This window comes from Lissotriton vulgaris, chromosome 3_1, assembly GCF_964263255.1.
Source record: "Lissotriton vulgaris chromosome 3_1, aLisVul1.2, whole genome shotgun sequence".
Classification (NCBI taxonomy): domain Eukaryota; kingdom Metazoa; phylum Chordata; class Amphibia; order Caudata; family Salamandridae; genus Lissotriton; species Lissotriton vulgaris.
This window is the reverse complement of record NC_141689.1, coordinates 2,098,742,672-2,098,762,284: the sequence shown is the minus strand read 5'-3', so window position 1 is coordinate 2,098,762,284 and position 19,613 is coordinate 2,098,742,672. Positions and strand designations below refer to the sequence as shown.

The 19,613-nt window shown below is 44.1% G+C and overlaps 1 protein-coding gene across 1 annotated transcript in view; it reads right to left on the bottom strand.

Annotated features, from left to right (window-relative positions):
• Positions 1-19,613, bottom strand: part of SCFD2 (sec1 family domain containing 2) — a 1,876,913-nt gene that overhangs the window by 1,810,316 nt on the left and 46,984 nt on the right. The window contains exon 2 of the mRNA XM_086962651.1: positions 7,544-7,712. Coding sequence (XP_086818777.1) covers positions 7,544-7,712 — 169 coding nt within the window. The remainder of the gene's footprint in view (positions 1-7,543; positions 7,713-19,613) is intronic.

Sequence of the window (19,613 nt, the reverse complement as noted above, 5' to 3'; positions counted from 1 at the left end):
GGTCCCAAATGCGAGACCTATTGGCTATGCCAATGCTTGTTCTGAAAGGCGTGTGTGTTTGGGTCTGCATATTATAACAAACTTTTTTCGCTTAATTTGTCTTTCTGCTTTGCTAAAGATAGCGTTCGTGCAAATGCATGAGGGAGGAAAAAAGCAAATGCATTAACCATACGCTTGTCCTGCTAGTCATGCGCTACTGAGCTCCTTGACGGATTCTGTAGTTTAACTCGAAAAGCCTTACGCACATACTTCTGCCATATAGCGACCATACAATGGTCATGCATACCGTCCTAGAATACAGGCAATACATTTGGAACTGCTCTCTAATATATAAAGCTCTCCAATATCACAAATTAATTAGCCAGAACATTCACCCACAAGTCATTCAAGTTCACCCAATCATTTGCATGTTAAGACAGAGTGGGAGCGGGTAGCCTATTATTTAGATTACATGAATTTTAAGACACTGAAAAAGACTAAATATATAACACCATAGAAAACAGTCTTACACACTAAATGGGTCTTGAATGTAGCAACTGGTGAAGATTTATAGGCCTGTAAACGAATCTCACATATTTCTAACATTGAAAAGGAATAGCGTTTAGTTACATGCAACACTCTGTTCAGATTTACATGAGGAGATTAATATAGGTCTGCTGGCCGTTGTGGCTCAATCTACTTGCTTGAAATAAATAATAAAAAATGAAGATAGCAAAGGAGGATACACGATAGCGAACTGTGGTGTCATGTGAAATAAGAATTACAATGCGCGGCAAAAAGCGTCGGTTCTCACAGAAGCGTTTTTCTTCAGACGCTACTCAGAATTTGTAAAACAGATAAGCTCAGCTTTTTATTTTTAAATTCAGTTTTTTCACATACTTGGAGAATTGTCATTTAGCAAAACTAGACGGTTACAATTCTGAAAGAGTTTATATAACTGAAGAGTTGGATTAACTTGTCTGCAGATACACACGAGTGCCTTTCATTACATAACAAAGATAATGACAACGTTCACCCGTATGAGGAGATTTTGAGCAACAGACTATAACTAAACATTTCATCAAAACAACCTAGGATTTAGAAACAACAAAGTTCTATAACACCCGAAGCCAATATTTGCACAGAACCAGAAACGGAGCACCTATGATTTCCACAAAGCACCACTTTATGTCGAATGTCACCAATAGCACAAACACACAGCCTGTAAAGACTGAATTTCTTGCGCCAAAAAAAACAAGTGGTGCGCGCGCTTGCAAGCAGCAGGCCGAAGTGGAAGCCTGCGTGCGCCCCAGGGGGACTGCTGAGTGAGGAGTGGTGCATGCACACTTGCAAGATCGCGGGCTGTTAGGTGCCCGCGAGATGGAGCCTGTGCTCATAAGCACATGCTCGTAAGCGCGTGCTCGTAAGCGTGCGCGCGTAACCGCACACTCGAGGCCACAAGCAAAAGCATGTGGTACCATTTTCAAATGCCCACTCACTAAATGTCTCGCCAGAGCAGCGCATGCACTGGCTCAGGCGAGACCTAAAAAAAGGATGCATTGTTGAGAGAAGAGGATAAAGACAGAAGTGGAAAAGAACAGTACGAAAGTCACCAAAAGATAGACATCAAGACATAAACCATGGCACAAACAATTCTGCAGGGCAATTAAAGAGACTGCTGTGAAGTTGCAGGAAATCTCTGATATAGGGCTGGGCCTAGAAACGTAATCTCTTAGTCAGATCATCAAAGATTTCCCCTATCGGTTTTATGGGCCTTTATTGGTTGACGTGAAGCATTGAAAAGGAGTAGACATCAATAATGCATTTCTGATTCATGAAGCCAATGTGACACCACAGTATGGACCAAGAGTCGCCAAATATAGATAACGGTTTTTATTTTGGATTATCAATCAATATAGTATATATATATATATATGCAAACTAAAAGTTCAATAAGTAAAGTAATACAGCAGATAAGCTGAAATATCTCAATAGATTCAGTCACAATAGAATAAGATACAGAATTCTGATAGCGACAACAATAAAGAAACAGATTAATGCTAACAGGTGTTCCATAAAAACACTTCCCTTCTCTATTCTAAACTTAAGTAATTTGCAGGTAATCTGCCAAGGGCTGCTATTTAAAGAAGCATAGAAGGTGTTAGCACGATCAGACTTCAGTAGAAGTCTTGGAAAAAAGAAAATATGTGTTCTGCATAGAGCTTTACACTTGCAAAAATAGGGCAAGCATAGAGGTCTGTACCTCTCTAAGTCTAAAGGGAATCTGCTCCAACTACGAGAACACCATTTTAAAAGTAACAGTAAATTCAGAAGGGTCTTATCTTCTTTCACACAACCAGGTTTAAACCAAATAATTTCTGGAGTGCATCTGCAACTTGGCTGAAGTTTCACATCTCATTGAACTGAGACTGTGTTTCTCAACCTTGAACATCTCTCCGTCCTGGTACATGATGAATTCTTCACATTCACTGGAAAGTTTTTTCCCTCCACGCATCTCTATCATCAGTCTAATACAAACAATGAACCTTTCTCTAACTAATGTGAATCTGGATAATAAACCTGCAAAGAAATGAAGAACATACTGGCAAAGCAAAATTAATTTCAACTGAGGCCAGTAATCAGGCTAATTTTAAATGAGCATTTAATATCCACTTTGAATTCATGTGCAAATTTAAAATTTCTGAATAAATGCAAATATAACGAAGTGTAAACCGTGAATAAAGAGTACATGCCTTCATGTTTAAACTGAACATTAGAGCACACATGTATAAATCTCTAGTCTCTACATTTCATGAACACATTTAAATACTTAACACACTGTAATGAAGTTAAGGCACATAATGACTATAATTTAAAACGCAAATACATAGTTGCAAGGGTGGAGTCTAAATTGAGCTGCTCCAACCATAGGGAGCAGAAAGAATCAGTAACATATTCTTGCAACATCTAGGCAATTTTCAAAGCTATACTTTTTGGAACATGGAGAACGCGAAATTGAGATGGAGACACTGGAAAACTCGTGCAGAGGATATGTTTACATGAGCAATTAGTCCCTTTTAGGTGATGGCCAGTTACTTACAGACACTGGGTATGAAGTCAGAAAATTGGAGGTGATAACAGGGCTAAACAAACAGCTAAAGGAGGTAGACATTTCCTTATCTCAACAAAGGCTCTAAAAGGAGGTCATTCTCAAGGGAGTTCCATCATGTGTATTCTGAGGTGCACAAAAAGACAGAATCATATGCTATATGGAGAGCTACAGTGACAAGATGTGAGGGTGAATAGAGAAATCCATCAGTCTCTTCACCTAAGCCCTAAAACAGAAGCAGGTAAAGGCTTTACTGCGGATAGAAAGAAATTAAAACAAACTGGAAATTCTAGCCTCGTGACAAACAGGTAAACTAAACATTAATTGGGTCATTTGTTTTCTGACTGAAAACGTTATAAGTGCCTTCCTGGAAAGATTGAAACAGACTGAAGAGTAAGAGGTGTACGTCAATATATATCCGGGGTACTTATTCACTGAAAAAACAAAGGTTAAAGTAATGTTATAGTACATTAACAAAACACTACAAATTCACAAGTTTAAAGTGGCATTACATTTAGCTCTCATTGTAAAATATAAACATTTAAATTAAAAAAACCACTTATAATTTACTGGGCGAATTATAACTTGTGCTCCCTATACGGTGCTTATGAACTCCCATATGCATCATTGGTGACTTTACTGATGACATCCCAAATGAGACAACTTATGACATCACTGATAACACCATCGTCATATACATATAGTTACTAAGTGCAGATGTGTAAGCCTATAGCATGAAAATTGATTAAACCCTAAAGGCAATCATCATCGTGCATATTGAAAGTTATGTGGTATATCATTTACATATCACCTAAGTTTGGGGTGCAAGTATTACTCTCCGTTAAACAAGATAATGGCTTAGTGCACATAATGTGGGCTCCAGAGGAATGCTTGAAAGTAGTTTGAGACTTAAAGCCAAAGGCCACTCCAAAACATTTGTGGTGAAGGCCAAACCTTCTATCTATCACACAATACCCACCAGTGGATATTTTGGCATGGGTCCAAACTAAATGCTGGTCATACACTGCTATAGAGAAATTCTATTTCATGAGGAAGTTTCTAAAGTGTGGATGTCTAGTTCCAGAACATCGCTAAAGATTTTGAGGCTTTGGAGATTCTTAAATAATGTAGAATGTTGGGGAAGCCCACTTAGAGGTGGGTTATCGCTCACAGGTGTTGTAAGCATGGCTCTAAGGTTGTATGCTACGGTGCCCACCTCAGGAACGTGAGTAGCAAATCTTACTAAACTATGGAGTGTAGTACATAGGCCTGGCAGAAAGTGTCTTTTCAGTGCCAAATGCATACCAAGCAACCTCTTAACTTAAAATTGTGGGTCAGGTTTAGTATTTAAGTGGGCAATCCCATTAAGGTGAATAGAAAATTGTTTGTCTGTAGCGTGCTAACTTACTTCAAGACTACAAACCCTATAGAAAGGTGTCACAATTATAGTATGAAGTCATCAGTGATGTCATCAATGATGCCATTTATCATGACATGATGTAATATGTGAAGTCCTAAGCAGTGCAAGGCAGGGGCACAAACTATAATTAGAACTGTAAACTATAACTGGTGAATGTCAGTGGATTTTTGTTTTAAAACAATAGTTTTATATTACGTCAAGGCCTAACTAGGACGCTATTTTAGTGCATGTCTACAGTATTTTTTTAGTGAAGGTCTACTTTTTATTCTTTTCCAAACGGAAGCTAAAATCTTAGTAGCTTACCTAACTATAGCGCCACTTTAATCTTTGGCTCTTTCAGAGCATTTCTAGATTTGTTTGTTTGTTTTTTATACGTAAAGTAAGATTATTTCTATACCCAACTATAAAAGTCTTCAACCTTTTTATCAGTAAATTTCTGAGGTTTTTTTTGTTTTTTTTACGTAAAGTAATGTTTTATTGCTATACCCAACTATACCATCTTTTAAACCTTTGTTTTTCCAGTGAACGTCTAGTTTTTTTTAACAAATTCACCGAAATCCTTCAGTAAGCATAGCTTTTGACTGCGCACATTTGGAGGTTTACTTAGGCAACTCCCTGCAGACACCGCATTTTCCATTCATTGTTTTTTTGCGGTAGTTCTACAGGATCGCATGGGGACCTCGCTCTAGGCTAGAGTTTTTGGTTCCCAGAGGGAGGGGAGGTAGAGGCATCACAATGGCTAGGACAAGCCATCTCAGGACAAGGGGACTGAGTATGGGGTGGCTATAGGTAAAGGGAAATGTGGGTGACTTCAGCGATAGGGATGGGTTGGGGTAAATGGAGGCAGGGTGGAGTGAGGGCTCAAGGGTGGGCAAAGGTAAGGGTGACTTGAAGGTTCACGAGTATTCAACGTAGGCCAGACTCAGCAATGGAAATAACTGCAGCTGACCCACTGCTTGAAGAACAGACAGGGATACCCCATTCCTATTACTATACCAACCTTACCTGTTCCATTGTACTTAATGGTATAGTGTCAATGCAGGGGGTGATCTCAGGTTTTATTTTGTTTCCAAATGATGTGTTGGCTAGGAGTCCTCTTACATGACTGTTCTAACAAAGACCAGTAAGGATAAATGACTGCCCATGATAAAGGCGTTCGGGAAGAGAGGCTGAAACTCCGCTCTCATAAGGAGCTACACAATAGGTGCCAGATCTCCTCTAGGTTAACAAGTTGACCTCAGAACTATCTCTTTAGATAGGTAATGTAAATGAATGCAACATTGTACACGTCTTATAGTACTGCACATGGCAGGACTTTTGTGGGTTTGCGGTGTGGGGCAAACTAGGAGGGGTATATGAATATGATCTATTCTTGATGAGGTTAACACGTTTGAACGAGATTTTGAAGATTACAGGTATCACCTCTCACTGGCATCGGTGGTTGACAATCTCCTCTGCAGTTGCAAAAATCAAAGAGCGCATCATTGTAGATCCCTTGTCCTGACAGAAAGTTAATGGCAGGCAGTATTCCATCGCACATCTTCCTGAGAGAATTGTGTTTACATTGCAGAATAAGGTAGGGAGAGGATGTAGCCTTACGGCTAGAGCAGCCGACCTCGAAGCTGGGGAACTGGGTTTGAGTCTCAGCAAAGACGTTCAAAATCCGGTGATTCTGGGCAAATCACTTAATCTCCCCGTGCCTAACAAAAATGAATATGTCCTTCAGTAAAGAAACTGGTGCTATATAAAGCTCTCTGATACCTGATGTCTCGGGTCGAGTTCCCGCTATATAAAACTCACAAAAAAAAAGGTGGACATGCTAAGCAGAGTATGGGGTTATCTTGTCCTTTTAATGTTCTAATCTCTGAGGTGAGCGAGAGGAATGTTTGGCAGCAAGTCATTCGCCAAGAGCCCGGAGACTTAGATTTTCCTGCAATAGAAGGATTTCCATTTTACAAATTGCAAATGCTCTTAAAATTAAGTATAGTCTTTTCCCATAGCATTACGTTAATGGCAAGTGTGGCAACGTGTGCAAATAGGTGTGTAGTCGAAATTACACCAGCAAAGAGAAAAATTCACAGACATTCAGAGATTAATATTTGTAATCACTGATACTGCAGCCTAAAAGCAACATTGTTAATGTCTGTTTACATGAATATTACAGTACAATCTGCTAGAATATGTTGGCCTTTGCATGCAGGTAAACAATAGGGGAGGCTCATAAAAATCACCAAACTCAGCAAATACTAAAGAAAGATAAAACAATATGGTTTGGGAGAACCAAGATCAAGACGTACCAGAACTCCACAACACTATAATTTTTTAGAAATTCACCAAAAGGCTATTTGTCAGAGTGCCTTTTATATCACCAGTAACTAAAGCTTCAATAGGCATTAGATATTTTAATTATATTACCCATCAAGATTGACAATTTATAGAATGCATAATACAGGATGTTCCAAATCCATACGGGCCCATTCAATGTACAACCAGGCAAATAGGAGTCAGTCGCTTAGAATTTCAAACATCTGCCCCAACATGTGATATTTTAAGAACTGAGTTTCTGGTGTATATGTTTTCACATTCTTTAATCTACACCTTCCAAATCAGAATTTAAGACTACACCGGTGTAGGCTACAAATAAAGAACATAGTTCACCAAAGTCTTGCATTACCTTAGTTTATTCTGTTGGACTGCCTCAATATTCTGAAAAGACACAATAGAGCAGAGAAGAGCTAAAGGGAACAATGTTATTTTACATTCCATAGATTCGTCCCTTTGCAGAGCTTGGTATGTCCTAATGGCTTCCTAAGCAATAGTGACAAAAAATAATCTAAAAGAAAACTTCCCAAAGCACGGGCACTTTATAAAACCTCTAGATACATAAATACAATTATCCTGATTGACCAAAACGCGTTGGAAGTTACTTTGCATGTTTACAGATGAGCAGGCAAGTTTATTATGAAGAACTATCAGGAGAGATTGACTAAAATTGTTTACTGTGTAGGTGCAGTAATAATGAAAAATCAACTTACGCAGGTTGTGCAAGGCAGCCTGGAGCTATTACATTTTTAGAGGTGTCATCGATATGCAGTGCTGTGAGTTCCACCATGTTAACTGCTACATCAATTGTATGGCCTGGAAGCCTGGGAAGCGTAGAAATAATTTTCTCCACAAGACTGTCTCCATGATGACCAACAGCTCCTAAATAATAACAAAATAAACATTAGAAAAGATACAAATAGCATCAATATTAGATAACAGCTTGTAATCTATTGTCATACAAGGTCAACTCAATTACTACATAGTCCATACACTCGCAGGATAATCCAGCTGTGTGTGGTCATATAAATAATAATTTCAGATAAGCAGGTTAAAATGTTTCTCCTCCCTACTCAACATAGAGGTCTCAATGAATGACACCTTTCAACTACATTAAATAATGCAATATCTCTTTCTGAAGCTTATTATTCTCACTCAGTCTCATTTGTACACTGTGCAGACTATTTCCACTGAAATTATTAGGTTAAATTATGAAGCTTTAGCCTTGTAGCAAGGGAAATTCTAGAGCAGTTGATTTATATAGGACGATGACCCAAAACAATGAATCAGTAACTGAAAGAATCGAAGTCACAATAACCCACATCCCATTCCAGAAACTGTTATTTACGTCAATAACAGAGGTGATAATTTGTATTGTGCGCTATCTGCAGAACAGTTATTACTACTACTTATACATATGTAAAGAATGCATCATTTTCCTAAAGTTGCTGGAAAAAACGTCACTTGCATTCTGAATAAGTATCCTCAAGTCTAGGCTGTAGGCTCTTTAAAGCACATGTGCTATTTAAAGACCCATGGAAACTGTCTTAGTTAAGGGGTCTTACAGGCGATTTGTTTTCACAGTTTTGATCATTTAGGTTTAAAGAATGTAGATTTCACAAACGTGTATTATGGAGTCCTTGCTGTGTATTGTAGCTTAGAACATTACACAGCTGGAAAACCCAGTGGGACAAGATTCAAGGCTATTTGTCTGATCAGCCTGGGCACCGCTATCTTTCAAATAATTTTTCTATTTACGAGAAAACTTTTTTATTGCTTCCATTTCCTTGGATTGAGTAAAAGGAATATTTTCCACCAGATATCAACACTGAGGCTCTACCAATTGATTGATTGGAGGGTGCAGCTTGCCGCATTTTCTGAAAGCGAAAATGATAGGGAAAAGCCACCATTTGATATCCACTGGTTCGATTATGCTTGGGAGCACGCGTAACTTGTGCTACACTGGAATACCATTTAGAAGCCTCTAATGGTATGGGTAGTTAGTCATCAAAGACACATTACATTGTATCCTTACCAATCACCCTGCCCTTCCTGTACACTGCACCTACCTCTTGGCCACCCAGCTCTCCACCGCTGGGGCATTTGCATGGCCTCCTAGCGCTTTGAGAGATATATTCCTTTGTTTGGTTAAGAAGATTCTGTGTTGGGGTGGGGGGGGGCTGGGATGTGGATAATTCAACTGGTTTGAGGGGTGCAAGTGGGTGGTCGGTTTCAACTGTTGTTTTCTTGTTATTATGTTTTTGAGGTGAAAGCATGTCCGTACTCTACCTGTTGGTGGCCTCCTACTATGCCTAGAATACCTATAATGCCATACAACAGCAAATCTTACAATCTCCTACCTAGCAATGATCACTCTTAGTAGTAACATCTATAGGCCAAACGACCAATGCAAGGCTCGATTAGCGTTTGCCTACCTCTATCTGTACCTCATTGAAATCTGCTATTTGCAGAACCTTCAATTGACTAGTTCCTCACATCCCAGGCCGCATGCCAGCTGGCACGCCGAATCCCACACGGCAGTCTATTCCAACTATGCACTTGGATAGCCATGCTCATCCGCAAAGGCCTTTACTGGCAAACAGATATGCCCATATGCTACTAAGAGGGCAGGCATGTGGTTCTTCGCTGCATGTTCATTGGCTGCTCATTTAGCCTGGCCTCTGTATATGGACCCAATGTATACTGTCCAGACATTTACAACGAACTCTGGCAACAGATCCGAAATGTTGGGCAGGCAGCTATCTTGTGCGTGTGTGTGTGTGAGAGGGTGATTTTAATGTAATGCTAGGCCATTTCCTCGATAGATCCAGTGATACCAGAAGATGGCACCTGCATGCAGCACCTCATATACACCTCTTAATGAATAACCATGGGCAAATTGATCTGTGGAGACACCGGCAATCCCTAGACAGAGAGGGAAACTGCAGGCGAGCCACACAACACATGGTCCAGAATAGAATTTTAGCTGGCCACCAAATCTGTGGTTCCCTAGCTGCGGTCAATTACCGAATCGGTAAATACTGAAACTTACAGATTCGGTATTGAATTCGGTAAAAATACCCACATCCCGATTGCCAGTTCTTAAATAACGAATCGGTATGATTCGGTATTTAAGAATCGGTAATCTGGGATTACCTACATCGGGCCTTAAGTGCGAGGTCACAGTATTTTGGAAAATCTAAGGTGAATTTTCCATGGAAGGAGATATTTGGAATAGAGGTAATATGCTAGTGCTGCCATTTTGTTTTACAGAAATAATTATGCAATGGCCCATTATGGCAATTTGGGCATGGATATTCCTAAGAGGAAATTCAGAAATGATTTAAGGTAGCCAGGACTTGATTAGGATGTAGAGAGGTTAGCTAAGGAGAGCATTCTGTGCAACCTGACCGGATAGACCATGGCAGATTATCAGTGTCAGTTTTCTTGTTCCTTTTAGATATTGCAGAGTCAAGAGATATAACTTGTTGTGTGACAAAACACCTGGTAGACTGCTCTTGGCCTCTAAGCATTGCAGGTATACCATATTATCATTCAGAGCTCAGAAAACAGACCAGTGTGTCCATGAACCTCTTCCAAGGTTACCTGGAAGAGGATGCAAATTAGGAGCAATAAACCCATTTTTGGTTCCTCTCACCTTTTCCAGTGAACGTGCAAAACAAACAAACAAACACACACACACATTCAGTATTAATGTTATTAGAAACTTTTAATAGAAGCGTAATGATTTCCGAACCTATGCAGAATAATGGTGACAAATATTACAGTTACAGTGGAATTAAAAAAAAGTAGATGTAAATATTATGAACATATCAGCAGTTTAATGATCAAATGTACTCAATGCTAGCATTTATACCTTTCGGTCTTTGAGAGCTCAAGGTATCTAATATGCACAGTTTTTAGGAAAACCATGACAGAATTTACCATTGACATTGGATACATTGTGTGGAAAATCTAATGGGAATTCTTGCATATGAATGTATTCATAGAAACACTGGGTCTAAATTAAACTATACCATATACGGACACATAAAAAATAAGCACAATATTATAATTTGCCTAATGCCACAAGTGAATGGTGGTCACCAATGCAAATAGAATTGAAACACATGAGAAACTAATCATTTATGGAGTGATTCTCACAGGCAAATATGTCTAGTTTAAGTGTGGCATTATAAAGGGGCATTGAAAGAAATAATAGTACCAAACATTTAAAGACAGTCTTCGACAATCCACTAAGCATTGCATGCAACGTGTATATAAAAGTAAGGTGGATTGAGTGAAGGCTGTATATGTATTGCTATGTTCTAACAGGATTACACCACATGCAGAGAGATATCTAGGTAGTGGCTTTTATTTTTAGATAGAGAAGATGGTTGGAAGGAAGGGTGCTGTTGGTAAACTGTGGACAGAAGCCAAAGTAAGCAGATTGTAGGAGCTGATAGGGTAAGTGTGACGTGAATTTAAGCATAAAGCAGTAGGTTGGATATTTATTAATGATCCGGATTTGTTTGAAAAATGGTTACCCAGGTTTAAAAAACACATGCAAGAAGGTAAGGGGAAGGGAGTGGGTGGGAGGTGGGAGAGAACGTGCGAGAGAGAAAGGCAGAGAGAGGGAGGGAGAGAGAGAGATTGAGGTTCTCTCTCAGGTCATTTATAATGGAACATGTACATTTTCGTTTTCTAGGTAGCAGACGGTGTTAAAGTGAAAGAGCAGTCAATTATTTTGGAGAGAATTTGAAGAGAAGAAGAGGTACATGGCAGCTCGAGTAAGAAGACTACAGCCTAAATTCTATGGCTTTTTTTTCCCACTTTGTTTTGATTTTGTTCTTATGTTGCAAATTCTTGGACCTCAGTGTGACAGGGGAGATACAAGAGCTATTGGCTTTGCCAATATGTTTGGTCTATGTTCTACACCAGCGTGGCCTCTGTTCAGCATGGCTAAAAGTTAGTGGGGTAAAGGAGAGTGGCATGAAGTAGAGTGTCGTAAAGTGAAGTAGAGTGTTATTGAGTGGTGCGGTGTGACGCAGTGTAGAGCTGAGTGGTGTGAAGAATCGTAGGGAGTTGAGTGTTGTGGAGGGAGCAGAGTGTCGCAGAGGAGAAGGGCATAGAGTGGAGCAGAGCTAAGTGTCATAGAGTGGTGTAGAATGTGTTACTGTGGAAGATCTTAGAGTGTAGTAAAGTGGAGTGTAGTAAAGTGGAATGTAGTAAAGTGGAGTGTAGTAAAGTGGAGTGTAGTAAAGTGGAGTGTAGTAGAGTGGAGTGTAGTAGAGTGGAGTGTCACAGAGTGGAGTGTCACAGAGTGGAGTGTCACAGAGTGGAGTGTCACAGAGTGGAGTGTCACAGAGTGGAGTGTCACAGAGTGGAGTGTCACAGAGTGGAGTGTCACAGAGTGGAGTGTCACAGAGTGGAGTGTCAGAGCGGAGTGTCAGAGCGGAGTGTCAGAGCGGAGTGTCAGAGTGGAGTGTCATAGAGTGGAGTGTCATAGAGTGGAGTGTCATAGAGTGGAGTGGAGTGGGCTTGAATGAAGTGGTGTTAAGTACAGTGGTGCAGAGTAGATTGGCGCAGAGTGCATCGGTTATCATTAAAGTGGTGTAGAGTGCAGTGGCCTGGAGTAGAATGGTGTAGAGTGCAGTGGAGCAGAATAGATTAGAGTCACAGTGTTATGCAAAGTGTAGTGCAGAGTAGAGTGCAGTGGCGTAGAGTGCAGTGCTGCAAAGTAGAATAGAGTTGGATAGAATGCAGTGACGTCGAGCACAATCGTGTAGAATGGTGCATAGTACAGTGTCAGACTCCAGAGGTGTAGAGTAGAATAAACTGGCGTAGAGTGCAGTCACAGAGCGCAATAGTGTAGAGTGGCACAGCGTGCAGTGGCATAGAGTGCTGCAGCGTATTGTGGTGCAGAGTAGTTGGCTTGGAGTGCACTGGTTTTTAGTAAAGTGGTGTTTAATGCATCGGCGTAGAGTGCAGTGGTTTAAAGTATAAGTGGTATATAGTGTAGTAGTTTAGAGTAAAGTGGCAGAGTGCAGTGGTATGGAGTGCACTGGTATATAGTGCAGTAGTGTAGAGAGCAGTGGCATATACTGCAATGTCAGAAAGTGCAGTGTTGCAGAGTAGACTGTTGTAGAGTGCAGTACTGCATGGTCGATTGGGGTAGTACAATCGAGTAGTGTTCAGTGGCGTAAAGTGTTGCAAAGTAGAGTGCAGTGGCGTAAAGTGTTGCAAAGCAGAGTGCAGTGGCGTAGAGTAGATTGGCATACAGTGCTGTGGCATGGAGTGCATTAGTTTAGAGTAACTTGGTTGACATACTACCCAAGATAAGCAGGAGTAGGCCTCTTTATTGCTCTGAATCGCTTTATCTTTTCTTTTTCTATTTTCCTACTTAGTTGTTATTAGTTTCTTTCTGTCTCTTATTTGATATTTCTTTTTCTCTTCTTTATTTCATGTATTATATGAATGTTATTAATCAGTGTACAATATCTTGTATCAGCTGGTATTTTGTATTTCCGCTTCTTGTATATCGCTTGTGCTCATTTTTCTTGTTCTTCATATTGCTGTAATTGTCAATTTTTTGCCCAGCTGTTGTATAACCACCAAATTTATATTTTTGTACACCGTATGGAGTATGTTATTTTTTCTGTTGTTCTACAAGAAATACCTAATAAAATTATTTGAAATGGTAGAGTAACTTGGTTTAGAGTACAGTGGCACAGCGTAGAGTGCAGTGGCGCAGAGTACACTATCACAGGGTGCGATGTGGAGTGGTGAACAGTACAGTACAGTGGTGTAGCATTGAGTAGAGTAGAGCGGATTGGCACCGAGTGCACTGGCATAGAGTGGAGTAGTACAGAGTAAAGTGCATTGGCGAGGAGTGCAGTGTTGCAGAGTAGAGTAGTGTGGAGGCAGAGTTCATTGGCATAGAATAGTGCTCTTAGTTTGCTCTTTTTTAGGTCGAGCTATTCGATGCGCATGCGCATCGAGCTTGCGAGCATATAGGGCTTTAAACAAACTTTAACTTATTGGGCGATTTGGTGCTGTGCCCGTGGCTTTTAGGTCAATGCGCAAGCGCATTGACCGAAAATGCTCGTGCACAACACCAAATCGCCGTCTGTTCCCTCAGCCCCACTCCTCCCACACCTTTGAAGCGAAGCTTAGCTTCACTTCAAAGGCCCCTGCTGCTTTCACACCCTCTCCCCACTCCGCCCCCTCCCCTGCCCGCTGTGTCGCATTTCTCCTCCCCCCTCCCACAGCAATGCCCTCAAGTGTCCGGGAGCCCCGCTTTTGTCATAGTCTTCTTTTAAAGCAAAGGCCATTCGCGTGGAGGGTGGTTCTGCTTTAAATGCACCTCACACCACCCACGTCCCCTCCCTTGACTGTTCATATTTGCACTTTATTGCCTATTTAAATTGTTCAACACAACTGTTTGTTTCGTCTGGCAGCATCACTAGCACGTCCGTTTACGCCGAGCAATTGTATTTTAACATTTGCAAACAACTGGGGTTTGTTGCTGAAGCGCCCTCGAGCCAGGCACACCAATGGCCTGGAGAGCGTTCACCCTCGTAGTGCACACAGCCAGCAACAGAGACAGGCCTCACTCCGTGGCTAACGTAGCAGACACACATGCACGCATTTTAAATGGGCTTAAAAAAACACATATGTAGAAACATTCTCCTCGCAGGTTTACAGGCACTGTTCCTAAAGACAAAACGCACACATACATTAATGCATCTCCCGGAGCCACCCCTAAAGACAAAGCAGAATACTGCATCGCGTTGCACTGCATGCCGGCTGTGCAGTGTTCAGACTGGGTATTGCCATTTCCTAATTATTTTTAATTTGAAAATGCTTGCACCAGAAATGCAAAGTGAGAATATATATATATATATATATATATATAAAGAGAGAGACAGCCTAGTAATTGCACGAGACACCGGCATCACAACCTGTTTTTTTCTAAAATAAATGTGTATTTCATGACTTATCACTCTCTGATTGATATCTGACAGCCGTTATTAAAGTGGGTGCACGCCTGGTTGCAGCCTTACATACGTTTATCTTTGCTCCGGAAATACACCAGTAAAGCAAAACATTTAAGAACACATTTTGTCTTATACCGATTTGTTTTTTAAAAACAAAACAATGTATGCTGCATTTTTCGTCATCGTACATTTTTGGTGACATGCTTTCATTTCCATCGATTTTGCCAATTTTTCTATGTTGTTTTTCCCTCCACCTAATCTAATGTAACACATTCATACGCTAGTTCTACAATCCTAAAATTAGACAATTCATGTCTATGTCAAAAAAATTGGTGTCTCATGACATTTGATTGTGATCGCCATAAAACAAGGCCGTTTGGAACTGTTGCTACCATCCTTCTTGCCTTTGCAAAGGCTACAAGTACTATTTAATGTATTCTATTCTTGACTTGTATGCAGTCCCTCTTGACATTAATTGGGAGAGGTTATTTGTATATGTTTGTTATTGTCTATGGACGTTTCATTATTCCCTGAATTTCCAATTTTGCTCCTATCATTATTGTCATAATGGGCATTGAGAGGGAGCTCGATATATAGCGTCTTAAACAGACTTTACCTAACTGGGCGATTTGGTGCTGTGCCCGTGGCTTTTAGGTCAATGCGCAAGCGCATTGACCTAAAATGCACGTGCACATCACCAAATCGCCATCTGTTCCCTCAGCCGCACTCCTCCCACACCTTTGAAGTGAAGCTTAGCTTCACTTCAAAGGCCTCTGCTGCTTTCACACCCTCTCCCCGCTCCGCCCCCTCCCCTGCCCGCTGTGTCGCATTTCTCCTCCCCCCTCCCCACAGCAATGCCCTCAAGTGTCCGGGAGCCCCGCGTCTGTCATAGTCTTCTTTTAAAGCAAAGGGGCTATTGTTGGGAGACCGACGTCTGCAGACTGTGAGTTTTGCACAATCGTTTGTGTAAAAGACCTCTTCCTACCTAAAAATCGACACAATAATGCATGTCATACTAAACTATAGCACTAAATGCCAGTTTTGCATATCACATCATTACACACGCCCACGGACACGCACACAATGGTGCAACACGCGCGCACAGACACATACAGAGAAACGCACTCGCACGCATATAGACACACACACACTACACACAATAGCACGCACATTCACGCAGGCACGTGCGAGCACACATACACACGAACATACATGTCGTTTTGCAAAGAGACTCCCACAGATGATAAACACCCGCAGGCACGCATTCACACGGAAACAGTCGCAAACACACAAACACTTTTATAACAGATGTCCCTTCAACCATTTTCTAACAAAGACTGACAGACACACAGACCTTCCCAGAATAAATGCACGTGAAAACGGACAGACACGCACCAGGACACACCACACAGACGCACACTGTAGGAGTGTAACAATGTCCTACCACTCACGCCTCCAGGGTCACTAGGTCACATGCATGTTACCCACCTGTGTGCCACTGCTGTTATGTCAATAATGCCTAGCTCTGCTGATACAAGGCTTCTAGACAATATACACAACCACCCCATCCACCACCGCATCCACCATCACCACATCCACCGCATCCACCACCACCGCATCCACCACCACATCCACAATCACCACCACATCCACCATCACATCCACCACCACCACACCCACCACCACTACATCCATCACCACATTCACTACCACCACCACCCCATCCACCACTACCACCACCATCGCATCCACCACCACATCCACCACATCCACCACCACATCCACCGCATACATCACCACATCCACCATCACCATCACATCCACCACCACCACCACCACCACATCCACCATCACCTCCACATCCACCATGACATCCACCGCCACATCCACCACCACATCCACCACCATCACATCCACCACCGCCACATCCACCACCGCCACATCCACCACCACTTCCACCACCACTTCCACCACCACTTCCACCACCACCGCATCCACCACCACCACTTCCACCACCACCGCATCCACCACCACCACATCCACCACCACATCCACCACAACCACCACCACCCCATCCACCACCACCACCGCATCCACCACCACCACCGCATCCACCATCACCACATCCACCGCATCCACCACCACTGCATCGACCACCACATCCACCATCACATCCACCATCACATCCACCACCACCACCACCATCACCTCCACATCCACCATGACATCCACCGCCACATCCTCCACCACATCCACCACCGCCACATCCACCACATCCACCACCACTTCCACCACCACCGCATCCACCACCACCGCATCCACCACCACCACTTCCACCACCACCACATCCACCACCACCACCACTACATCCACCACCACATCCACCACAACCACCACCGCATCCACCACCACCACCGCATCCACCACCACCACCGCATCCACCACCACCACCGCATCCACCACCACCACCGCATCCACCACCACCACCGCATCCACCATCACCACCACATCCACCACCACTGCATCGACCACCACATCCACCATCAACACCACATCCACCATCAACACCACATCCACCACCACCACCACCACCACATCCACCACCACCACCACATCCACCACCACCACCGCATCCACCACCACCACCGCATCCACCACCACCACACCCACCACCACTACATCCACCACATCCACCACAACCACCACCCCATCCACCACCACCACCACCACATCCACCATCACCTCCACATCCCCCATGACATCCACCGCCACATCCACCACCATCACATCCACCACCGCCACATCCACCACCACCACCACATCCACCACCACTTCCACCACCACCGCATCCACCACAACCACCGCATCCACCACCACCACCGCATCCACCACCACCACCGCATCCACCACCACCCCCACCCCCACCACCAGTACCCTCACCACCACTACATCCACCACCACAACCACCACCCCATCCACCACTACATCCACCACCACATCCACCACCCCATCCACCACCCCATCCACCACCGCATCCACCACCACCACCGCATCCACCACCACATCCACCATCACCACCACATCCACCATCACATCCACCACCACCACATCCACCATCACCTCCACAACCACCACCACCACCACCACCACCACCACCACCACATCCACCACCACATCCACCATCACATCCACCACCACCACCACATCCACCATCACCTCCACCATCACCTCCACAACCACCACCACCACATCCACCACCACCACCACATCCACCATCACCACCACATCCACCATCACCACCACATCCACCATCACCACCACATCCACCATGACATCCACCACCACCACATCCACCACATCTGCATCCACCACCACCACCACACCCACCACCACCACTACATCCACCACCCTATCCACCACAACCACCACCCCATCCACCACCACCACCGCATCCACCATCACCACATCCACCACCACCGCATCCACCACCACATCCACCATCACCACCACATCCACATCCACCTCCACATCCCCCATGACATCCACTGCCACATCCACCACCACCACATCCAACACCACCGCATCCACCACCACCACCGCATCCACCACCACATCCACCACAACATCCACCACAACCACCACCCCATCCACCACCACCACCACATCCACCATCACCTCCACATCCCCCATGACATCCACCGCCACATCCACATCCACATCCACCACCGCCACATCCACCACCACCACTTCCACCACCACCGCATCCACCACAACCACCGCATCCACCACCACCACCCCCACCACCACTACCCTCACCACCACTACCCTCACCACCACTACATCCACCACCACTACATCCACCACCCCATCCACCACTACATCCACCACCACATCCACCACCCCATCCACCACCGCATCCACCACCACCACCGCATCCACCACCACATCCACCGCATCCACCACCACCGCATCCACCACCACATCCACCACCACCACCACATCCACCATCACCTCCACAACCACCATGACATCCACCACCACCACATCCACCACATCTGCATCCACCACCACCGCATCCACCCCGACCACCACACCCACCACCACTACATCCACCACCCCATCCACCATAACCACCACCCCATCCACCACCACCACCACCGCATCCACCATCACCACATCCACCGCATCCACCACCACCGCATCCACCACCACATCCACCATCACCACCACATCCACCACCACCACATCCACCACCACATCCACCACCACCACATCCACCATCACCTCCACATCCACCATGACATCCACCACATCCACCACCACCGCATCCACCACCACCACCACACCCACCACCACATCCACTACAACCACCACCCCATCCACCACTACCACCACCCCTGCATCCACCACCGCATCCCCCACAGCCACCGCATCCACCACATCCACCACCACATCCACCATCGCCACCACATCCACCATCACCACCACATCCACCATCACCACCACATCCACCATCACATCCACCACCACCACCACCACATCCACCATCACCTCCACATCCACCATGACATCCACCGCCACATCCACCACCATCACATCCACCACCGCCACATCCACCACCACTTCCACCACCACCGCATACACCACCACCACTTCCACCACCACCGCATCCACCACCACCACATCCACCACCACCACCACTACATCCACCACCATTACCACCACCGCATCTACCACCACCACCGCATCCACCATCACCGCATCCACCATCACCACATCCACC